The 26,128-nt window shown below is 33.5% G+C and overlaps 1 protein-coding gene across 5 annotated transcripts in view; it reads right to left on the reverse strand.

Annotated features, from left to right (window-relative positions):
* Nucleotides 1–26,128, reverse strand: part of sif (guanine nucleotide exchange factor still life) — a 71,917-nt gene that overhangs the window by 6,140 nt on the left and 39,649 nt on the right. For 3 of the 5 annotated variants that reach the window (XM_085196134.1, XM_085196133.1, XM_085196131.1), the window contains exons 19-39: nucleotides 20,224–20,372; nucleotides 18,466–18,745; nucleotides 18,253–18,384; nucleotides 15,467–15,649; nucleotides 14,622–14,822; nucleotides 13,336–13,560; nucleotides 12,862–13,048; nucleotides 12,576–12,690; nucleotides 9,569–9,723; nucleotides 6,344–6,453; nucleotides 5,696–5,893; nucleotides 4,100–4,294; nucleotides 3,898–4,006; nucleotides 3,639–3,818; nucleotides 3,031–3,168; nucleotides 2,790–2,947; nucleotides 2,513–2,700; nucleotides 2,114–2,282; nucleotides 1,030–1,116; nucleotides 806–923; nucleotides 183–336 (exon numbers count right to left, since the gene is read on the reverse strand). In XM_085196134.1, the coding sequence (XP_085052260.1) occupies nucleotides 183–336; nucleotides 806–923; nucleotides 1,030–1,116; nucleotides 2,114–2,282; nucleotides 2,513–2,700; nucleotides 2,790–2,947; nucleotides 3,031–3,168; nucleotides 3,639–3,818; nucleotides 3,898–4,006; nucleotides 4,100–4,294; nucleotides 5,696–5,893; nucleotides 6,344–6,453; nucleotides 9,569–9,723; nucleotides 12,576–12,690; nucleotides 12,862–13,048; nucleotides 13,336–13,560; nucleotides 14,622–14,822; nucleotides 15,467–15,649; nucleotides 18,253–18,384; nucleotides 18,466–18,745; nucleotides 20,224–20,372 (3,431 nt within the window). The remainder of the gene's footprint in view (nucleotides 1–182; nucleotides 337–805; nucleotides 924–1,029; nucleotides 1,117–2,113; nucleotides 2,283–2,512; nucleotides 2,701–2,789; nucleotides 2,948–3,030; nucleotides 3,169–3,638; nucleotides 3,819–3,897; nucleotides 4,007–4,099; nucleotides 4,295–5,695; nucleotides 5,894–6,343; nucleotides 6,454–9,568; nucleotides 9,724–12,575; nucleotides 12,691–12,861; nucleotides 13,049–13,335; nucleotides 13,561–14,621; nucleotides 14,823–15,466; nucleotides 15,650–18,252; nucleotides 18,385–18,465; nucleotides 18,746–20,223; nucleotides 20,373–26,128) is intronic. The other 2 variants (XM_085196135.1, XM_085196132.1) reach the window with 1 other exon arrangement.

Here is a 26,128-nt window from a genome sequence, read left to right on the forward strand (position 1 = left end):
ATCAACTATTGTGTTGCTTAAAGTGGATGAGTGGTACGACATAAAGCATTCTTTGAGATGAGCGATACTAGCGACATATGTATGAGATAGAAGCGAACCTACGTTGTAAGCAATTTGGAGCAAGTACGTCAGTCCCAATAGTGTAGGTGATGTCTGTGGTTAGCCCATACATATGTTAGTACCTGAGGGTGAGGTGGTTGGGAGTGCGGCCTAACCCTCGTTTGGCGGGCGGCGGCGGCGGCTCGTCCTCGCCCTCCGACTTAGACCCTCCTTCAGACTTGTCCGTGTCTGTGGTCGGCGGAGGAGCCGCCGGAAGGGGTCTCTTCACCATGTTTACTATTTTACAAATACGAAATATTATTATTCCATTTCAAATAATATACCAACCTGGATACGGCGACTATGTATAAATTCAATTCAATTAGTCTTGAATTATTTTTGGGTGAATGAAAGAATTTTCAAAAAATGTACATATGCACGTGCTTTTTTTCAAGAAATCTGTGCTTACAAAATGTAAGGGGGCTCTGACTGTTATAATATAATTGTAGAACGCGATGAATATGATTAAAGTTGACAAGTAATAATAATGAATTGTCACTAATGACGATTGTAAGACAATGGCATCTTCATGTCTAATTTTTATTAGTGACTATAAAGGCACAAAGTCTGTTAGAGAACCAAACAGTTTAACTGAGAGTATTAAACAAGTGGTAAGACTGTATACGAGCTAGAGCTGACTCCAAATCAAATACAGAAGCTTATTCTGAACCCTGTAATTATTTATATTTAAACAAAACCTCACTACCTGCTGCGTCGCCTAGTGTCTTACTCCTCTGTCTAAATGTGGTCTCGTCGGATGACAGCTCCGACATTTGCGGTGGTTCATCTGCATCTTGTGAATTTTCACGTGATAAGTCTCCAACCTGTTAATAATTATTATTAATGTATAAGAACGGAACATGTTTAAAGCTATTTTATTAGATAGTTAATTAATGATTGTGTATAAGTAATAGTTAAAGTGTATGATACCTCAATGTTTCCAGCAGATAACCGTTGTCCAGTGGTTTTAGGCTTCTTTGTCTTTCCAAGAGTCTGAGATCCTTGCATGACCTGTACCTTTAATATATAGCACGCTGTATATTTCCAATAATTACGTGAACATATATGTATACAGTTTTAAAACTTTTATAAAATAAATTTATATATGCCAGATTAATCTGGCTAACTGCAAGTCACCCAAGACCACATTATTTTATTTTACATTGCCATCCAAGTTTGGAAAGTTACGTGGATCACAAAAAAGCTCTACGTCAAACTTTTTATCCGATAATGAGAAAAACTTCCCTTACTGCTGCAATACTCGTATTTAAAGTGTAAATATATTCTATATATAACCTACTAACTACTATAACTATTTGATACAGCTATAGAGTTGTTTTATTTACTTTCAATAAAAAAGGTATTACAAATGAATAATTTAAATGTAACAGAGTATAACTAAGCATTTTTTTTATCACTATGTAATTGTAAATATAATTGTAATATCCTTTCATAACAAAATCTCCATAATACGTTCTTTGGGTTGCGACTAAAAGCTTGATTACTTTTACCGTATACCACATGTTTGTAGGTATATGTAATGTATATATGCATATCATTTGTTATTTGCTTAATAGTAATTATTTTATTATAAGGTAAATTCCCATTTTTTTTATTATTTTGGTTCCTACAATCACATGGCCCAAACTTTTTTAGCTAGTTCATTAGTTTGAAATCCATTTGTACCCACTAAATTAGAACTAGACTTATATTTGATCTGACTCTTGACATATTTTCCATTTCCATTCATGCTGTAGCCGTTCTCCAATTTTGGAAATAATAATGGCTCTTTGTCTTGTTTTCTTTTTAATTTATTCACTCGAGTGGGAATCAAATCTACAACCGTTATATTACAAACAGAGCACAAACATTAAAATTTCATTAATTATAAAAAATATTAGCCGTAAGGAAAAACTATTCCCAAAGTGGTGTAAGGAGGCAAGCCTGTTTCGATAATACTAACTATAATAAGTCTATTCAATTCAGCATAATATGAGAGTCCCAGTTAAAATACCTGGTGCTTTGGTCGATCGAGGGTGTGCGTGGCGTGCGCGGCGTGCAGGCCGTGCGGCGCGCGCGGCGGCGTGGGTGCCGGCCGCGAGCTCGGCAGGGACATGTTGCGGACCGACTCCCGGATGATCTGCCTGATTGTCTTCAAGAACGCGTTCCGGAAGTCCGCCGTGCTGTTCATTATTTTAATTATAATTACTACTAATTTTTGTTTTACAACACTTGTATTACAAGTACCTTCTGACAATTACGAGTATGTTAATTTAAGATATTGTTTTTTTCAATTAAGCACTTACACTTTTTCTGTCACGTTCAAATTAAGATATGTAATAATGAAATGATGATATATTTCATCACATTGGTAAATAACTTTTCCCTTCAATTCATATAAATTTCATAATACCTGTTAGAGAGCACATAAACTTTTTCCGATCGACGTTGAAGTTGGCTGCGCAAGTGGATTAGTTCCCAGAGGAAGTGACTATCCATATCTTTAGCTGAGGAAGCTCGCACTTGTACTTCGGTTACAGGGATCAAAACTTGATATCTTATGATTTCTACTTCGTTGGAATTATTTTTCGATGAGACTCCCTAAAATTGTATGTTGTTAGATGAGTTACTAATGATGTTTATGAAATTACTTACAACATAAAAACATGTTTCTATTATAAAACGCTCACCATTAACTTTTTCTTTTGTCTCAATCTTTCTTTACAGAGAAAGACAACGGCCGACTTGAAAACAAAGCACATAGCATGTAACTCGAGTCCTTTTTTAATTTTGCCTAAAAAGTCCGATATATTCAACCATTCTACACCTCCGTAATACAACAAGTCACCTGGAAGGGTAAAGTAATTTGTTATTAACATATGTAAATTACATAATATATTGACAGTGTGTTTGTATTTGTTAATGATATACCCGGGCTAAGATCAATAGGTTGTTTGCACGATTTCTGGTGTTGCCTAAATAAATGATCAAATATAGCACCATATTCTTCATGTATTCTTTGCATTTCATTAATGTGTTCGGCAACTTTTTCCATTCCTTTTAAAGCTTCTGCAAATTCAAATTGTTAGTGTCATAAATATTATATCTTGGAATAATATATACTTCTCTTTGAATATTAATTATTAAACACAATTAATAATTGGAGCTATAAGCAAAACACAATCGTGTGACTGTAAACGTGACAGGTCTTGGGTTCGATTCCTACTCGAGGAAATGAAATATTTCATATTTTCATTTCTTCGCTCTGGTTTCAAGCCGACGCGCGGCGTTGAGTTCCGCAACTGAACACGCAATATCTCCAGAATTTCCCAAAAGCGGAAAGCGGATTGTCTTAACACTAGACTCCCTCTGCCTACCCTGCTACATGCGGAATACAGTGTGTAGCTGAAAAAATAAGTTGGGTTTTCCAAATTCTTTTGGCAAAGTATACATTCAGCACTTACGTAACTTTGCTAACTGAAAAATTATATTTTGATTATTAATAACAAGTATATTTTGTGATGCTCAAAAACACTTACCTATTAAATGAAGATTTTCTTCGGAATTTACATCAGTTAAATTTCTTAACTGTTGGAGAAGTAACGGATACTTAAGAATTCTCTGAATGGGTTTGATTAAATATGACTCTAAGGTAGACGAATGTTGTTGTTTAGGATTACGTGCTGCGAGAAATTCTTGAAGCGCCTGATTGCCTTCGTCTGTTTATAATAAAAAAATATGTTATAAGAATTAAATAAATTCTTCTTTATAAGAAATCTTATGATCATGGGAACTTACTTGGATGTAAGACTTTCTGTGCCTTACTATGGCTAGCGCAGAAGGAACTATATAATTTGAAATGGTTGACGTAATAAAGAAAAGCGTTTCCAACGGCAAATAGAACGTTCTAAAAAAGAGTAAAAAATTAGTAAAGTAGACGACGAGCGGATAAAATTATTTTATTATTTTAATATACAATAAATTTCCATATCATATTCACCTTGAATTGGTTTGAAAATTCGAAATGGTTGAAGTTGGGTTCAGCCTCGAGCGCTTCCTCTAAGTTTTGCAAGAATTGTCTTTGAAATGTTACAATCTCCTGAATGTTTCCAAACAGAGCGTTGATCTCGGCATTTGATAAAAAAGTTTCTCTCTTCAAGGGTTCCAGATAGTTCTCCAATAAATTATTTAGATGCTGCAATTATCATTAAAACCATCACTAGAATCTAAACTGAGTTAAACATACAAATAGGTTCCAATGATAAATCAAATATTTTCGTTAGACTGACAGTTAGACAGTTACGCAGGTGTGCCCGTAAAGTAATAAATTTCCTCCGCAACTTTTCAGATTTGTAAAATTTTTTGCCTGCTATAATTTTATTATTTATCTGGGTCCTTAGTGTAGCTATAAATACCTCTGGACTTACGGCGAATAAGGATTTATTTTTCTTGTGAAAATATTTAAATCAATTTGTGATAGCCATATAAAATGAGATTTTGTAAACACTATTACAAGTTAGAGCAAATTGCTTCTAAACCTAATTCACGATGCCGTCCGCAACTTCGTTAAGTCACTCCGCATGCGGCCACCAAGAAATATAATGATATTACTATCAATTCCAATTTATCCCATAAAAAAGGTTGTTTCATATTTATGAGCCACATAGCCATTTTTCCTATTGTATTCTTTAATGTCGAAGTATATATTTGTCTTAAAAAGCTAATAAGCTTTTTAAAGCAGATTTAGTTTATTGATTTTATAACAATATATATTAATCTACATTAAAAAATAATATCACAAATGAAAATATTAATGAGTACTGGAGATTTCTCTTTGTTTTTCATTTATGAAAAAAAAACTAAATTTCAATTGGAATTGAAAAGTGAATTATCAATTTGTCAGAGTTATTGGAATGCGGGGCAATCATCCGTCAAAATTATACTCATATATTTTGCACGATGTAGACCCTATCAAGTAATCAGCCGTGAAGGTTCTGTCGGATGGGTATTACGACATCTTTCCACCACCTCAGATCTCTAGATACGCTCGTATACAAACGATCCGCCACCTTATTATCTTATCTATAGTAGAAAGTGTCCTCAATATCGAGTGTCGGGAACACTTTGCAAGAGTTGTAAATGAGCTGGAGATCCTTTAAAAGAATAATAGACATGGAACACAGATTTTTTTAAAGAGAATCATTTAGTTTTGTTTTTAATTTATATGTATATAAAATTTTAAGCTATACAATATATACTTTTATTACACAAGACAAATAAATGTTACATTTTTAAATATAAATTGTTGTAAAAAATACAAGAAATGAATAAAATGTAAAATAATTAAAGTTATATTAAATAAAGAAGTAATAATACATAATTTATCATTTGAGATGGGAAATCATTAAAATCTTTTTTTTTTTAAATCCCATTCAGGGATTTCAGCTTATAGCCCTGCAGCAATTATGAGGTAGGTAAATTCAATCTAATCTCTATCTAATATGAGGTATACTAGATTTAATATTACGTATAACGTACGTAGAATGTATTTCAAAAATATATTTGTTTGTAAAATGACGTAACGTGACATACAGACCTTGACGTAGGCGCGTTCAGTGTCAACGAGCTCCATAAGCACCTTGCGTAGCTTGTCCGCGTCGGAGAGGTGCCTGGAGGGCGTGACAACGGCGCTGGTGAGGCTGCCGGTGGGGCTCCCGCGGCGTGTGTCCGCCGGCGAGCGGCACCACCCCGTCACCTGCTCCGCGCTCTGCCGCACACGCACACGCCCATACGTCTATTTATGCCCACGGACAACGGCTGTTATTGCTAAGCGAATGTCATGATCATCATGGAGGCGTCGCATGCATAGAGACAGCTTCAATACATTTGTAAAACTCTAATATCATATGTGAGAATTTTAGCACTGTGAATTATATGTTCAAGTTTTTAGAAGTACAAGTACGACAAAATATATTTTCTCTTGTATTGTATATTTTAAATTAATCAAAATAGAATTTAATAATCACCAAGCATTTTGACTATTAAAACTTTCTATACAAGCTTATCTGGTCCATGAATGGAAGTTTAATTAACTAATAATTTAGAATAGGATTTCGTATTGAAGCGTGCGCTCTCGAGTGGTGAAGGGGAGACGGTACAAGATTGTTGAGACACCGAGTCAAGCGGGTGAAGGGTGCACGAGTGAGCAAAGAAGCATTTAAGTGAAGTCTTCCTTAATAAGCACCTTGAGGAGGTTCTCGATCTCGAAGGAGTTAGTTCGAGAGCTAACCTTCGGCGGGCCTGTGCTCGTCGCATCTCCGTGTGCATCCGGTTCAGGGCTGTACAGCTCTTTACCTAGGGTAAGGAAATTTATGTTATCCGTATACATAGCTTCATCACAAGAAATAATAATACAATTTTTTTATACATTTCTTAAAAAAATTTTTAGTATTTTTATAATAAATGTAATCTAGATCTAAAATATAAAAATTATGTTTTTTAAATGAATGTACGTAATGATGTATTGCTTAAAAATACATCTCATCAATGTGCAATAATTAAATAACATGCAATTTAATTAGAATAATGTTTACAATATAAATATTACTTTGTTAATATAACAAAATAATGCTAAATATTACCACCAAAAAAAATACTAAGCTAAACGTTAAGCCGCGTTTTATTACCACACTCGTTTGGGTCTTCAAGTATCAAAGATAGCGGAATATGAAATATGAAATATAATGATTCACGAGTATTCTGGTACTTTGATAACGCAGCAGATTTCAACGACAGCGAGTAAATGACAACTTTCATGCCGAGTCTGCTCTGTGATAAGAAGTCACACAATGAGTTTTTTGGTCGAGGTAAGTCAACATCAGGGGCAAGCAAATAGCCCAGGGGAAGGGTCGCGGCCTTTATTTGGAGGCCGCGATGAGTGCTTTTACTTTAAGTTTTGAATTTTCCGCAACCTATTTTGTACATATAAACACTATTTACATTGTTTTAGTTATAATTCGTTTTAGGTCATTTTTTAAATATAACCATTTTTTTATTATATCTCGATTTATAAGATAACTTTTTATGATTAGTACTAAACAATACAATAAATAAAATCTGAAATCGTTCTGTCACAGTTGGCATTCAAACATTTATTGTAGAAACAATCAAAATACGAAAATAAAAGAAAAGCTAAATTTCCGTTCGCTACCAGGAATCCTCTATCTACGACAGTATCAAGTATCGTAAAACAACCGCCTCGCATGTCAGGTCAATACGCCATTATAAAACCACTTGTGCTGCAAGCACTCGCTGAAATAAATCCCAGCGGTTCAAGAGCCCAGCAATTTCGGGCCGCCTGTTCTAAATAATGACCACACGGGCACAATGATACCGATATGGCGATACAAAGGGTTCCCATTTGTAATTAACTTTTGCAACAAAACGATGCAAGTACCACTAGACCTACTCTTGTGATATTTTTATAATTCGTGGATATTTTTAGTATTGTATCTTGAATGCACTGTTTGAAAAAAAATTGCATAGTTGCGTCACGACCTCGAAATACAAAAGTATTGTGAATAAGGGGAGCGTATTAAAAATGTCAACCAATTTTTATTTCGATTTCTTTCAACAACAATGGAATATACTCGTATTAATTTTGTAGATTATATATTTTTTTCAATATTTTAAGATGTTAGTATTGTTTTGTTGAAAAGGATGCAAGTACAGGTGCCTACTTCAAAAATACTCAACAGCCTTTGATCGGTTGAATTCAAAAAGCTATATATTTTATTAGTTTCATCGTACCAAACCCTACAATTACCATAACTTCTGTAATTGGGTAGTAGGTAACATTGGAAATCGATAACCGCAAATTGAAATGATGTTAATTGTAATACTTCGATATACTCATAACAATACTGGCTGACAGCCATAATATTGGAAGCTAATGAAATTTTGCTATAACACAACCGAAGCCAAGTATTACGTATACAAAAAATTAAATTGCTTATTAAGTAGTTATAGTGAGGTAGATATACCTACATAAAAACTATATACATATTTCAGTTTATTTTTTAGTTTTGAAGTTATAAATACTCAAATAATTATGTCAAATATTGAAAGTATTGAAATTTATTTATGAATACAGTATTGAAATTTATTAATTGTATATATTTTTTAGCTTCACGTTATAACCCAAAACCGAAAAATATATCCTTATGACAGAGTAGGCAGAGGGAATCGTGGAAGCAGGTGTTAAGACTCTCCGTTCCACGCTTTTCGCTGAATTCTGCAGGCATTGCTTGTGGAATGAACCCACTACCTGTCGCGTTTACAATCACAGTTTGTGCTCCTGCGTCACGACTGGCCTAATACGTATTATTAAATTTATTAATGATTTTAAAATGTAAAATTTTCTTTTAATTTAAAAGATAACAAACATATGTCCGATGTAATTGACATAGAAGTGAAAATTGATGCGGAACCTAAGTGTTTAAGTGTGTGACAACATGCCGTCGTGTTTGCTGTCAGTTTGTACGTAAATTTCACGTCACTATGTACATATGCACGTGTTCGTTATAATTTAATTGAATTCTAACAACATGATGCCTCGTTAGCTCGGGGATTAAGTGATTCCATGCTTGAAAGTTGCATATCAGAAATATAATGGTAAACACGCCTGGAAAAGATCGCACGTGTTGTTCTTATCATTATAACATATATAATATTGTTGGTGTGCTAAGGCATTAATTAAATAAATTAATTTAAATAAAACAATGAGACCAGCCCTGGCACAGGGGCACAAGGTGTAATCCTAAACGCGACAAGTTGTTTTATTTTTATCATTTACATTAGGGTTGTCTCAGAAAAGAGAATGTGAATAGGGCGCAAGAGGTATTAGATAAATGATGGGAAAATAATTATTCTTAAATAATAATTTTCCTACTCTACTAACTAAATTATTATTTTTAAATTATTATAATAATTTTCCTACTTATAGAATGCCAGTCGTGTCGAAGCTGACAAAAAAATAAAAAATAAACATTCGTTATAAAAACTCAACGTGAAAATTCAATATATGTATATAGAGTTGGTGAAGTTTTTAAAGTACTTGTTCATTTCAAGCAAGTTATGCTAGATTTCCAATGTGAATACTCAGAACTTGAATGTGAAAAATTCACGTAAGCTTTATATAGGAGGAATTTAGTTGCTCCGTACAGATATTTCATAGAAAACTCTTTTGTAATCAATATGGGTTCATAAATTGGATGCGGTGAAAATGAAAATAAATATTCATATACCTATCTAAAGTAAGAGTACGAATACACTGTATGAAGAGTATATCTAGTATATTGGATGAAATAATTAATGCAATAAACAATGTAATAATGAAAAGACACAACAAAATATTAAAATTTGTTTAAAGTTTTGTTATAAGTAATGTTTATTGATAATAAACACTCACTCCAGGCGGGAGCGGGCACGATGAGGCCGGATATCATGTCGTCGGAGATGACGGGCGGCTCGCTGGGCGGCGGCGGGCACACCAGAGAATCGATTATGTCGTCCGTGGCCGCGCGCATCACGCCGCTCAGCTCAGGCGGCTCCGTCCGCGACGACCTGTGTCGCATTTGTTACTATTTATTATACGAATAATGTTATATCTAACCTGGAGTATGATTAACGAGATAAATAACTTTAGCTGATATACATACAAATGGCAGTTTAAAATTCAAATTAGTTATGGTAAAGACAGCGTGTTAAATTTTGTGCGTTTTTAAACTTTTCTTTAAACTAATTTGATATTGATAATGGTAGTTTTCTTAGTTTCGTAATAATATATATTTTTTAATTATATAATACTTATTTCTTTACTGTAATCATAAAGAAATTAAGTACACAATAAATTTATTCAAATCTAGGGCAACAATGTTCTAGTTGTGCCCGGATATATGGGGCTATCTATTTCCTACAGATCCGTTTACGTCGACTTATATACAAATCACATCCATTATTATAAAGACGTATGCTATTCGTAGAACGTTTTAGAATTACAATTCAATAAGAAATAAACATTTTTTTCTTCAAATCATCTCAACAATATTATGAAAATGTAGATTGAAAATATGAAAATGCAATGGCGTCGATTCGTAGCCCCGTGCCAATTTAATTAATCGACCGGGGCTTAAAATAACACAACAGATGCACGCTTTAACGCGAGTCATTTGCAATGATTGGAAAAAATATTTATTACAGCATACATAGCTAGAGGTATCGGGGTCTAGGCTTTAAAATTTACATAAATAAATGAACAACAACACTACAAGAATTAATGAATCATTTCAATTTTATTAAAAATATGTCCTTGATGAATTATTTATAAATAATTCCTTCATTTTTCTAATTCTTATACGTTTTTCATAAACCGTCTTAGTGAAAATTTGTACAAAAATCTTTTTCTTTGTCATGAAATGTAAGGATTTTTATCATTGAATTGGACAGTATAAGAGTAACGATACCGAAAAAATAATTTTAAGGACTGAAATTGTCATGTTTTATTATGAATACAGTGATCTTCTTTATATTAAAAAGAAGATTTTCAATTTAGGGAATTGATGGACGATATCGTGAGGTTGAGATATACGAGTATCAATCTTTGATTACGAAACTTACCTAAATTGCAAATTTATAAAACTGATCGTAAATTCTATATCGATACTGTTTTAATATAATTTAGAGCCGAGAATATGTTTAATATGTATCAAGTGTTTATTCTATTCTAGGCAGGTCCACGCGCGTCGCTAGAGGCCGCGCTGCGCACAATGGCCGGTGCGCGGGATGTGGGCGCCGCTGACAGGTAGGGTTGCCAATATACATTACACTCGTGGAAGTACTAATTACTAATCATATTTTTATAATATAGCGGATTTTGTATTCTTATTCTTACAGGAAGTTGATGGAAATTTGTTTAAGTCCTTTATTGACTTAATCTTTAATTAAAAATATATGCAATCGATTATATATTTCTGGCTCTATTCAATGTTTTGTTTTATGTCACAGAAGAAGTTTTTTTATTTATTAGAACGTTAATTTTAATTATTTTTTATACTAACATATAAACAAAACTCTCAACATACAATTATGATTGGCTTATTATTATTAATTCCATAATAATTGTCTTGTGACAACAAAAAATAGTAACCGCTACGAGACGCTACGCGACGTTACGCGATGCTACGCACCTACTATAACGCGAACGCTAACAGCGTCAAATATTTTAATAATTACATTTAATTATTAATAAAACAGTATTGATAAAGGATACCTTAATATATTTATTAAAACATCAAGAGAAATTAGATTAACTTGAAAATATGAAAAAATTAAGGGACAAGTATTCAATTTATGAGACTCTTGGTTATCATAGCGAGAGAGTATGTAGGTCGTTGCGAGCGCTTCAGTAAACTTGTCGCGGTCGAAAGGTCAGGTGTGTGAGGGCGGGAAATGACGATATGAGGCTTCTACTCTCGAGGCCTAGGACTCCACGCAGACCTCCTTTTTTATTATCTCAGACGGATTTTGTGAAGTTAACGTTGTAAAGAAAATTGTGGTCCTAAAATTACAAATAATTACCAATATTCCCTTAAATATTTGCAATAATTTACAGCATATTTTTCATAGCAACTATCAAAATTTTCCGTGGCAGGATATAAAGGTAAAAGGATATAAAGGTAAGTTGGCGAGAACTTTTAGAGAGTTATTTTAAAAGGTTTAAATTTTGCTTTGTGTAACATTTCCATACAGATTTTTTAATTAATAAACGGTACAAAAAATAATGTAGTAATTTTTAATTGAACTTAGCTATTATATTAAAAGTATATATTGCGTTATAAGCACATTCAGAGGTTACTCTTATGAAGCACCATCATCTTAGAATTAGAAACTAGCAATGACATTTTGAAATGAAAATCATGAAAAACCCTTATGTATATAAAAGAAAACAATCTTTTATATACATTACATATATAAACTTCCCACCATAACCAAAAGGTATAATAAAAAAATAAACAACACAATAAATATTTGGTGACAGCATCCAGTGTTTCCACGGGCGTCGAGATCCTCATAATACTTTTCACCTGTTTACCTGCTCTGTTTCGAGCTCTCACAAAGCCACTCGAAGCCTTTTTATTCATAACGAACCCTCTCTCGGTGCAGTAAATTATGCGAATCGATGCTAACGAATGCGCACGAAGACCGTTGATTACTGAACAGCGGTTAACTTGCCTGCGGATCCACCAAATTGCATAAAATGCTAATTTTTTTCAGCTTCACGATGTACATATCTCGCATAGCAGGGTAGGCAGAGGGAGCTTTGTGTCAAAACATTTCGCTCTCCACTCACCGCCGAATTCTGGAGGCATTGCAGGTTGCGTGGCAGAACTCAACTAATTGACGATTAAAAAACTTACCTCATCATCATAACCAGTGAGAGTTCCTCTTGTAAAACGCTCTCCAAATACATCATATCTAGGTCAGATACGATCGCACCATTAATCACCATTATTTCATCGCCTTTGATAATACCTGGCAAATATTGATTGCATTATTTTTTTTTATATAATTACATTAAGTTACTGGAGGAATGAAATGTAAAGTATACTAATCGCTAAGTAATACTATTAAGTTAAAGAAATGGGTACGTAAAATTATTTTGTCTATCATGCATAGTAAATAATAATTTTAAGGGAACCTTACCGTTTTGCATGGCCACGCTCTTGTCCTCTACGCGGCTGACGTAGCAGCATAGTTCGTCTTGGCGCTCGGCGTTTTCGATCAGTTCAGCTTCGACGCTGAAGCCCCACATTTGCTCAAGTGTATTGCGCTGCAGTTCCACTTGGTACAAGATTTTAGCACACACTTCCACTACTTCATGAGTGTGCAACTAAAAAGATATTTGGAATTTTGATGGGAAATCGTTAAAAAGTCTTTATAAATCCGTAAAAATTGCCATGATTAATGTTTTCCGATAAAAAATATAATTTTTATTTTAAAATCCTGTAAGACATCGCTTTCAAAATAAACTATCTGCAGATAAGTTAATATAAAAAAGTTATAAAATGTTACGTATATTCTATGACTTTCGGAAGGAAAATCTTAAAAGCTTTAAAAATACTCATATTTATATGAAATATTTAGTAGAGTAAAACTGTGGGCCGTAATGAAACTTACGTATGTCTCGATGAGATCACTTCTGTGTGGTACAAAGTAATTATGATCTTCCATGTCACGTCGTTTCTTGACTCGTACGAAGTGTTCTAGAGGGTTAAGTGAGCGGCGAGCGCAGGCAGCCGCGAGGAATTCTTCAACTGACATCCCTTCACGCACGCCCACCGTAGCTGTGGTACCTTCGGGTAATGAAACCCTTACCGCGGCTTCGCCTTCTTCACGCGACATCTGTTTTACAATGGGACAAAAGAAAACCCACATCCAGTCCATATTTTAAAACGAAAAAACAAAAAGCAAAAACTTTTGGTTTAATAGACAAAAGGACTTCGTAGCGAAATACGTAGTCTACATTCTAAAATGTTAATATTATTTTCTAAAAGGTACATTTAATATATTATCAAATTCGAGAAATATCTTACATCTTGCATATCACATGTGTCTTACACAAACAAGTAATATTTTACTGTTTACGCTACGTTCGTTCGTGTGTAAAACATTTAAGAACTATAAAATTATTTTCTTGCTAAAAATGAAGTCCAATTTTTCGCTAACTTATTTTCTAATTTCTCAAAGAATATTTTGCGTAAATTTTAACTTTGTTCTTAATAGACCGTGAAAAAATACAATCTAATTTAGGTGCCAAAGTTACGCTACTTTGTTTTTTCTAGGGAATTTATAGCTTACTTAATAGAATCGTATTCACAATTTATTCTGGTAACAAGGGCAAATGGGGCAGGCGGCTGCGGGTACCAGAGTAATGGTAGCTTTGCGTGACGAACAAAATTAAGAGTATCCTACATTATGTAGCACAATAGTCTCGGAACGACTTATTAATTTACTTTCTGAAATAATTAAATAAACGGTAAAGTTTTCTTGTTTAAAATAAAGTTTTCTTACAATTTATTTACTTTATTAACTAAAATGGAAGTAAAATCGAATAAAAAGCATAAACATCCGTTACGGTGGGATGAATAAAATTTGTAGATAACAGTAATGATGGCTTCAACTAATTGGGTACGACGTCCGAGGCGCCATGTTTGCCTTTGTAATTCAATTTTTCACGATAATGGGCACTTCCTTTTTATGCGCGTTCTTCAATGCTTGATAAAGTATGAGTGTTTTGAAACTCAACCGGGACGGGTTTTACAAATCTATTTTCAAAAATATTTCTATTGATTAGGTTAAAATGTTTACTGACGTTTTATTATTTAATTATTTATTTATAAAATCCAGTCATTTGCAATACTGTTTAATCCATCGTATGTTTTAGATATACATATGTCACTTACCTGCATAGAACGTCGACTGGAGCCAGAATTAGATCTGGAAAGATTAGGGGCTCTGCGCTTAGTGGCACCCCTGCCCGCCAATAAATTGTTTAGAAGCGAAGGAGAGCGAGCGCAAATGAAAGCGTGGAACGATGACACCGTGAACACACCCAGCTTATTCAGAGTGCTCTTAGTCCCCCGCGACACGTGTGTCAACAGCGACTGGAACGTATAACTAACTGAGTGCCTAAATATAGTTAAAATTAGTTTAATTTTATAAAATATTAGCAACATTATGTCTATATAAATTCAATATATATGTTAGTGTAGAAACCCATATAATTGGAAATTACTTTCGATTCACAATAAGACCAACACATTGTAGACATTTTCATTTCAATTGTTAGAGGGCAATTTATAGAGGCGTGACATGGGTCCTCGTAACAGATACGCTCCTCTTGCCGGTCAACGGATCTGTCAATTTGGGCAACGAACCCAACAAATATCACTTTTCTGTCAACTCGATAGAATCATAACATTTTGAGATTCGTAGCGATGGGCGTAATGGAAATATATACATTATTAGGATATATAATTTTACTTATAATCCTTATACTATAATATTGATTTATAAATAACTGTATATTAATATTTTATGAACAGAAACTGAGAATCATCTGTAAGTATTTTATTTTTGATTCATATGTTGTATATGAATGTAATTATATAAATGTAATTAATTTTACACGGATCGTTGAAAAACATCAAGTACCAGAGATTATATTTTAAGTTAATAAACATAAATTTATATCTTAAACAAAAATAAAAAAACGGGTAAAGAAAAAAAGTATACAAGCTATTGATACCTTCGGATTCGGAAGTTCACTGCTCTGTAGACTTGCCATGTAACAGCGAAGTCGGAACTGTTCGCAATGCAGTCTTTCCAGATTTTCTTCCCATTGTAACATTTGTCCAGCTAACTGGGCTCTCGTTTCCAGGTCTGACACCACGGATTGTTGCAAATCCGCCATGTGCTTCAGCTTGTGATCCTGTGAATATATTTTACATATTCTAATGCTTTACAACACAACTGATATCATATCATTATATCATTAATATTTAATACAAAGAAATTATATCCATACCTATATTATAAATTCGAAAGTAACTCTGTCTGTCTGTCTGTCTGTCTGTCTTTTACGCAATCAGGGCCAAACCGCTAATTTAATTATGATAAAATACTCATATAGAGATACTTGAGGGTCCCGGGATGAACATAGGATACTTTTTTTTCTCATATTTGTAATATTTTCGATATTTACCAATATATCAAAATATTTATTAATTTGACATACAATTTATTCCGCCATGTTAATAACAACCGTCGTTGCTAAGCAACCATTTGCAAAAATTGTTGTTGAAAATGTCACCCAAAATACGCTTGCTTAACGCATCTCTCTATTGAAAACTGTAAATAATTTCATAAATATATTTAATAAATATTCTTATAGTTCAAGCGGGCGTAGCCGCGTTCGGGTCCACTAGTATACTATATAGTAGAAACGCAAAGTATTTCTTATAATTACAGCTAATATATATATAGTACCTGGCAATAGATTATAATAATATAAATAAATCATAGTTGAAGATAATGCTGTACGACACCATTTGACTACGCGGCTCTCAAACTGTACCAGGGCACGAGGTGTCATGAATATTAATAAGCGCACGCCACCTGCCTGCGATTACTTTACCGCGATAAACACACACACACATACGTACACACTACCTTACTTCGTATAACCTGACCTAAAGGATACCTTCAGTATTCAATTGAGATTTCAAATTCAATTGAAATTTCAAAATTAATTATTCACAATTGTTATTATCGAAATGGAATTTTAACACTCTGATAAATTGATATGACTGTCATCAAAATGGAGGATATGTAGGGAATTGATCGTATCGGACAGTAATTATGCAATGTAAATGTCATCGCAGGTATTGGGTCAGATAGATATTACTGTAGCTATGGAATATTTAAGTATATATAGTGCTATGTCTCTATATCATTATATCTATATCAGTTATTGGAGTCCTCCCGGATGTCGTCCATGTCGTGATGCAGGACATTAGAGCCAATGGTCTAAGCACCGAGGACGCAAAAGACCGTGCGAAGTGGAGTAGGTTCAGTAGGAAGGCAGACCCTGGCAATAGCCGGAATTAATGCCAGATGGAAGAAGATAGTGCTATGTAAATATAAGATAGTGATAAAGCTCTTAATTTGCCTATTTACAAATATTATTTCAAAAAGTTATCACCAGTTTGGATATTATGTTTATAATACAAGGATCAACAGTACGAATTGCAATATTCCGATTTACAGAGGCTCCGATTGACTTCCGAATAAAAAATTCCCTTTGGTTCTCTTTGAGTGATATTTATTTTGTGTGACATATGCGGTTACAGTTCCGTATGTCTGCCCTTATTTAACCAGAGGCTTTTATAGCGGGTGTTCCGAAATGAAGGATATTCGTATGTGGTGAACATGTAATAATCAGAATGTAGCAAAGGCTTTGATGCGTGTTGTGGTTTGCGATGCGGGTCAGAAATTGCCTCGATCTGCACGAGGAACGTTGCAGACCACACGCCACTGACACTATTAAAGTCTACAAACTTACTTTTAGTTTTTCAAATTAAATAGAGAAAACATAAATAACACAGAAACAAATATAATAAAAATGTATTTTTTATTACACGACATACGGCCGTCAAATAAATACATATTACACATAATATGTTTACGAAGTCAGGCGAAAACTATAGATATTACAAGGAAACATCATTAAAATTTTAAATTGTAATATACGTAGAAATTAAGGAGAAAATTAATTGAGACTTAAGACGGATTTTTATTAAAGAATGACTTCTTTAGAATTTAAAGTGTGTAAATGCTTGTAGAAGTAAATTGCTTGCAAAAAGAAGAACAATTAGTGAAGTAAAGAATTAAAGCTCTGGTAGAAACCATCATAAAATCTAGGTATAATATAATATCAAATATAATAACTTAAACACTATTATAGTCGAGCATTAAAGTTTAGAATAAGTGGAATATTTTTTTCTATGAAATAAAGGTTTGCATATAGCTAAAAAGAATTGAATAGACTATATAATATATATACCGTAAATGCACCTTTTGTTATGGCGGAGGCAGCTTTAATAAGTGTTAGCGGTGAGTTAGGAATAAGAAATAAATTTATCTTCATAACCAGTGAATGCTTTTTGCCTCGCTACATTGTACACACTTCAAGCCTTACAGCGAACATTGCGAAACTTGTTTTTTATTCGAAATTGACTCTTACCGCGGCGATATAAAGTGCAAAATGGGCGAGATAGATATTAGTTTACAAAAGTAGTGATCCGCACTAGTCAAACAATACTTGTGTTGGTTCAGGCTGATGCTGCTGGCGGTGGGGTCATGCCTTGCATAATACCTCAGTATCTGCATTGTACTCAGCACCTTTAGCTCAGTGAACCAAAACCGCCTAATGCATAACTATTTCAAAGAAAGTGCTTTACTTTAACTAGGTCTCGGTATTCCAGACTCTATTAATAAATTAACTGGAGGACTACAGTTGTTTGTTATACTTACAGATTCTATGGCTTTCTCGAGACGGTAAATTTCTTCTTGAAGTAGGTGGAGTGTTCCAGTTTTGCCACGATGACGTGCGAATGCCGCAGCACATGCACTATGTATGCTATTCACCCAGTTTTCGAGCTCCACCTTTGAAAGTATTATATATTTTAGTCGACAATACTTAATTGCTGATTCTTCATTCTTAAGTTAATTAAAGATAGAACGTACCTGGCACGGAGCTTGAAACAGATATGCATCACCAAAGGCCGTACTCAAACAGAATATGTAGTCACGTTTAGGATGTTCAGGTATAGGCTGCATGATGGCTCCATCGACTATGATAAGATGTTTCGGGGCAGCTTCCACAGATCGACCTTCGCGGGAGTCGCAAGGGTAGAATAGGAGAGTTGTGCCTTTTAGGCAGACCCAGTAACCTTTCCATCCCCGCTTGCGAGCCAATTCAATTTGATGTTTCTTACGAAGCAACCATTTCTTCACACTTAAAAATCTAAATAAATCAATAAAAAATCTTGTTAAAATAAATATATAGTTTCTTACAAATAATATGAAGTAAAGATGTAGCTTAAGTACATTTTAGGGTCATTTATACTCGTACATACTGAGTTTAGTATTGGAATCTACATAACTGACCACGAAAGCTTTTCAGAATATTTTGCAGATATTTTTTTTAATATTTACATAACAGTCTTTTCTATTAAAAGAAGACTTTAAAATCAAAAGCAAGTTTATATTTATGAGAATTATCATTAATGTTATTTGTAGTGTTTATATTTAAGTCTCCATTCTCCACTTTACAGACAATCTACCCCACTACATTCTTTAGCAATTCAAGAAAATATCGAAAAGAAAACTGCAACGTTAGGCATATAAACTCCCTCCCGAGAAGAATTTCAACCCCGAACCACAGCTAGACTCGTAATACTTGTGCTACTACTGCGGACACTATTATTATTAAGCACTATCCTTAATCACGCACAGCACGGTCTCCAACATTTGTCCAAAAAAAAAATTCTAAAAAACTAGCTTAGCATAGTTAAGTGAATTTTCTTAAATAACAATTAAAATAAATTAAAAATAATAATATTTTAATATTTTCGATTCTCATTTTTACCGGTGTACTCGTATGAGTTTTACTATTTTATGTAATAGTAAATAATATTGGTAGCCTTGTATCTTAAGATCCTCTTAAGATTATATATTTTATAATGTTCCCAATACCCTTTATAAAAAGCATTATCTTAGAAGGATCGCTTTTAATATCAGACGAAAGGATTTGTACTTTTTTATAAGATCCGTCGAACGAAGTCTCATCCTGCCTTACACCCGCGTTTTTACATCGTCTTTGAATGGGTCACGGCTAAGATTTCCCTCCGGTCATTTGCGATTCATGGGACAGGAATTGTAGCCTTAAGAAATATAAAAGACGCTGTGGGCTCAAGGAAACTCAACTTTCTACGATATCACTTTTTTTTGTTTTTCTTTTCCAACCTCCTTCCTTTTACAATAATATAAGTTTTCCGAAAGACAGGTACTTTTAGTAGGCTTTTATTTTTGTTCGTACATACTGTGAGGTTATACCATGTAGGTAGGGACAGATATTTCTTTGTAGCAAATATTATTTTGTTTTGCTATTTATTATGTGAAGTGGGGAGTCGCGTTAAGTTAGGAATATTTAATTAACTTAAAACTTTAAAAATTTTAACTTAGCAGATTTTACATAATTAAATTAGTACTAGTTTAGTTACACAAGTAAATCGCGCGACAAGCTCTAATCATATAAATTGTGTACAATGAGGTTATGAGTTGGTAGTTAAAATTTAAAAGACAAATTTTATTTTCTCTTTTTTAGAGCGTTTAAATAAAAGCTTTTTCTAAAAATGATTTTTTGCTTTTAATTTATTAATTTCTACGACAAAAGTGTTCAAAAAGTTACTTATTATTAATTTTAATATATTTTGTTCTTACCCAGCTTTTCTGACAGCGCCAGTGCAGTTAAAAGAAGCAGCTGCTGCGCCAGTCTGCTTACCCTTGTAGGGAGAGTTCATTGCGCTCTCACCAGGGTCCTCCTCATCAGAAACGGCAGTGGTCAGCGACATCCGGTCATCATCTGATATCTGTATAAAAGATAAATTATTAAATAAAATTAAATCAGCTTCACGTTGTATCCCGCACACAGCAGGGTAGGCAGAGGGAACCTAGTGTTAAGACACTCCGTTCTGCACTTTCTGCAGAATTCTGGAGGCATGGTGTGTTGAGTAATAAATTATTAAAGTACAATAAATATATATTAAATTATAAAATTAGCTTCAATTCCTTACTTACTTACTTACTAAAATTAGCTACAATACTTTATAAGTATTGTTGTTGTTTCTTGTAACTTCTAAAACATCTATATTTTATAGTTTCAATGAGAAACAATTCAAATAATATATGGTATAATTTTTGAAGGCATTTGATAATTTGCATATTTGTACTGATCAAAAACACACAACCAATATCGAATATACACAAAACCAGTGTCCGAATAAGCATTGGTTTCAATACATTAGCAGTGCACCACATAGAAATTTCAATTGGACGGAATCTGTGGCTACTGACTTGTTTTCAATGACAAAGGGGATCAATATTTCCAGGTTTTGCCAACAGACTGCTTTTAATACAACGTACCTATATACCCTGAGGATTTTTATCTTTTACTAAAATATACATTATGTATTTGTGAAGCAAAATGGAAATTTATTATGTATTAGAAACGAATATTTTAAACTATTATTCTAACACTATATATAACTATAAATTGCAAAGGCAGAGATATAAAAATATAAGGTTGTACATTATAGTCTCCTTTGATTACAAGTAAGCAATTGCGACCGTCGCTTATACATAATTAAAGTTATTTAAAAGTCATCTAAATAATTAATTTCTGTTACTTTCGTGATTGGTAGTCATTGGTAGTCGAGAGATAGAGATCATAACGACTCTTAATTTTAATCATTACAAGTCAACAGAAATGCAGTATAACAGCGTCGGTACCAGCACTGCATTGTGTTCAGCCAAACTTGGAGCTATGGACAGGACAGGACATTTGTATTTTTAGCTAAGGTTAATTTAATTTTGTTACCCTATCTTCCGTCTCTGCTATATCATGCTTCCAAGATATATTACTTCATTCAGTTGTTGTAATTTCTGAATATTTGTAAATAATCATTCCATTTACACTCATGTTGTATAATGCTTAGACTATTCTTTCTCATTCTTCTTTTAGAGTGGCTAATGCCTGCAACTCTCATTCTGATGCAATCTGCACTGCATCATCTGTTGTACAATAGGGTATATGCCTCCAGGTCACCTACCTTCATTCCCATGACGAATTCCTTAATTTCTATAACGTTAATGACCTTTTTAAAGTGATATTTCCCTCCCATTTGGCGATTTCGGAGTTTTTATTCATTAAATATATAAATTTTTAAGTTATCTTTTTTATTATGCTGCGATAAATCTAATAAAGAGCTAATGAGAGACGTTAAGAAGTAATACTTAGTCATAGACAGTATTTAATATTTGCTAAAATTTTTCTTTTAACTAAAATAACATCGACGTACTCTACTTGATTATATATTTTTAACTATATATTCTAATACAATACAACCTACCTGTAACCTAACCTGGTAAAAGTTTTAAAAAAATATAAATTTATTTTCAAATGTTTTGACATTAATAACTTTTATAGAATATTTTTAAATATATATTTTACGATGTTATAAATGTTATACCTAGTCGTTAAAAAATAATTAACGTTAGAAAATTTTAAAGTAAACGAATTTACTTAGCTTTGAGTTGTCACATTTATACAGCACCGGATAGTAAAAAGCTCGGCGAAAAGTAGTGTGGGGGAGAAATAGACTTTATCAAGATACCATTTTAAGATAATTATGTAGAGTTTTAATTTTTTTTTTTAATATGTAGCCATAGTAACGCAAAATATATTTAGGGATGCTAGTTAATTGGACCTCACGTTTCACTACCGTAGAAGGGCGATAATGATTGTATTAATATAATGTTAAACTAATTTTATGCCTCGGACTTATTCAACTATATTTGAAAATATAGTTCTTGAGTGTAAAATAATTGTTCAACAAATCGTCATGAATACATACTTAAAAAACAATTTTGCAATAGTAAAATGTTACAAAGAATGAAAACACACGTTTATGTATTCTTGCTATATTTCACGGTATAACGCAATTTACCGGCACTCGCGCCCTCATTTTCAGCACTGAAAATTGTTACCTCTCTTGATGGCTGTAGCAAGATGTAGAGAGAATATGGAAAGGCCTCCACGAAATCCTTTAAAATCAAAATATTAAGGAAAAATTTCTCGAAAATTTTCGAGGATAAATAGAAAACTTTTAAATTTGTAACAATCTGTAGAACGTATATTTATTTTTTTATTATTTATGCATTTCGTTTCAGTAAGACTAAATATATCTCTATATGCTTTTAAGGTGAGGTCGACGTAAATTATTTTTTAAATGACGTTAAATTATAACAAGAAATGCTTTTTACTGTAAAGCACATGCGGGGCACGGCACCGACCTCTTCGCTCGATGGCACTTAACGTTACCGGCATCTACGTATTTTCAAAACAAAGAGATATGCACGCCAACTAAATTAAATATAAAATTGACCATGTGACATGGTATATGAAACTTTTTGATACCAGAGAAATGTAGGTAACCTATAAAAATGTATAATAATGTCAGTGATGTAAAAAAAGACTATGGATGACAAATCCTTAATTTAATCTATATAGTAATTTAAATATAATAAATAATGAATAAGAACATTAATAGGAGAAAAACAAATTTTCTATTTAACATTGATGTAGAAGAATTGTAAATAGGAATAATTTAATTTAAACTAAAAACATTTATAGCTGTGTGCATTGTGAAACTTTGTACGAAATTATACATCAACTTTATTATGAAACGACTATTTATAGCTAGCTAGCCTTGTTGAAGGTAGAAGTCATAGTTTCCAAACTAACTTTTGAATTACTAAACCGCTGCTAATAAAGTTTCACAGCTAATGTATCGTCAAGCCCACATTATTTAGAATACAAATCGTACTTAATTTCTCCAAATATATAATTAAATATTATAAATTTGTTGATTTCTGTTACCACACTCTGATGACGTAAGGCTAAATTTGAGAAAATTCGTTGGCGTCTTAACTAAAGTTAGTATTTATAGTTTCAGTTTCAAGAAAGAATAAAGCAATAGAGTTACTAAAACAGTAGAGTAGAGTAGAGTAGAGTAAACAGTAGAGTTTTAACCATATAATAGAGGAATTTGTGTTGCCTGTACTTATAGTTTGACAATTGTATGAACTATATATTTACTATATATTGTATTTTCTCTTTTGTGTAAGTTTTTATGTAAATATATTAAATATAATAATATTAAAGTATAAGCTAACAATTTTGTAAAATATTACTTAGTACTAACCCTTTACTATGTATATATTGTAATATTTGTATATATATAATATTTATTTTTTTTACTTATAGGTGAAGGCAGTATCTTAGCTGGATCTCTTTTTAACGTGCATTCTCCTATTGCGTTATATTGTCTTTTTTACCGTACATTCTCCTTTGTGTGTTTTCCATTCAACGTGACACTGGCGAAGTGATTAGTGCTGAATAGGCACGCTCGTAACGCCATAAATAAAGAGCAACAACAACAACAATACTATATATTTTCAGACCAGTGTACAAATTATGCTTTAATAAAATACATACTACATATGAATGTTATTGAACTGATTGAGTAGTTATGGTATTTTTGCACTAATTAAAGTTTTCTTTAAAAATCATTTTTATCACAAATCTGTGGCGTAAAAAGTTAACAAAAAATGTAAAAAGATACTTAGGAAGTGCTATAGAGTAGAAAATAAAAGGCCTCATTAGTAGAAAAGGAAATTGCAGCCTCGAAGAGGAATCTAAAATAAGGTCAAAATGTTAGCTATATTTTACTGGCTTTTATCTTCGAGCTATCTATTGTAAAGGTTATTGTGAAACCTATTGAGAGCTTCACAGGTACATAAGTGGGGCCTTAAAAACAACCTACATACAGTGGACAAGTCTACATATTCTAAAAGTGTCAAGTAGGTACCATATGTTTGCCAAGTAAACTAAAATTATTCGTAAAAATTGTATTGTATTGTTTAATCGTTATCACAAATACATATATCATCGCTATTTTTTTTAGTTTGGCTAACATGTAATCATCGTATAAAAAATGTTTGTCCCACTTCAACGTAAAAAAACAACTTAAGCATTTGTCAAATCATTTTATCAATCGTGAAAAACAAAGAGCTAATATTATATTTTAAAATAAACAATTAAAATAAATATATGGAAAACATTTTTATTTAAAGGCCTTACCTTGCGTAGAAAACTCTCATTGCATGTTTGGGCAGTCCCTTTCCAGTGATAATGTTGAAATCGTACATTGCCAAGAAGCTTTGCACCTTGTAAGATGGACACTTCATAGACGATCCTTCGTATATTAAGAACATCTGTTCGCTTTTTATATTTATTTAATTTACGTCGACGAACTATTCGTTCATCCGGCTCCGAATATTCACCAGTACTGGTCAGCCCTTCCTCAGCGGCCCATGCACTCAATACACTTTCGATAAAACTGAATAATTGTTGCACGTTCGGTTCTAATTTGCTAGGTATATACAGATAAGGCGACACTGTCTTTTTTGGTATTAGCGGCTTTTCCTCGGGCTCGTCCTCGGTAGGAGGTGCGACGTCGTGATAGGGACAGGAGTGTATTTTATGATGATGGTGGTGGTGATGGTGGTGATGATGTTTAGTTTTACGCTTCGGCTCCTTTGACACCGACCCGCCACCGCCATCTCCTTTGTCTGCGGTCTCACCGCCGCTCGAGTGGGAATCTGCGCTGCGCTCTCGGTGGGGCTTCGGGCGTCCGTTCGACGTCAAAGCTACGAGAGCCCCCGCGGCCAGGCAACAGTGGTGCGCCACACAGCAGAATCGTGCATCTTCCTTGGAGAGGCCAGTATGTGATTTGTGACAAAAGGATATATCAGGCACTCTCGCTCCGAGCGCTGCCAAATGTGCACGATCAGCACAAACTTGCATCAAAAGGTTCTCTCCAAAGTGAACAGTCTTGTGGCGGCGTCGACGCAGGTGCATGACCGTGCCGCTGCCGGCCAGCGAGGGTGGCGCGGAGGCCGACACGGGCTTGCCGCGGGGCTCGGGCGCGCGCCCACACCGCGGCGGCACGCGGTGCGTCTCCACCATCATTGGCGGGGAGCGGCGTCAGCGGCCGGCGCGCGAGCGTCACCTCATCACGACCAAACTAAAATTAATTTTCTTTCCCGCTTTTGTTTCCGCTCACTTCCAATCAATTATTCTACACTCTACATTTGGTAAAAGTCACGTAATTTATATTCATTTTTGGAGAATAATTTTCTATATATACTACAGCATAGTTCTGTAATTTGGTTGATTTTTAAATTTTTTAAATATTATTAGAATTCGAAATCAAAAACGTATTTATTGCTAATCCTATTGTGTTATTAAAACATAGGTTCCGTTTAATAAATATAGCTAGTAGTTATATTATAGCTAGTAGATACAACAATTTATATTTTATTCATAATTAAAGGTCTTAGTCATTTAAGAGTTGTAAATGGTAGTTCGCATTTAGAGCGTTAAATTAAATTATCCGTACATGCGATACCGGATGTTCTAATATTTGTGGCTGAACGCTACGCTGAAACGTAATTTTCGCGCAGTTCTCAAGTCGACTTTGATATAAAATAACCAAATCAAATT

The sequence above is a fragment of the Heliconius melpomene genome, chromosome 13 (genome assembly GCF_056956725.1).
Source record: "Heliconius melpomene rosina isolate 202511_hmr_F chromosome 13, ASM5695672v1, whole genome shotgun sequence".
Taxonomy (NCBI): Eukaryota; Metazoa; Arthropoda; class Insecta; order Lepidoptera; family Nymphalidae; genus Heliconius; species Heliconius melpomene.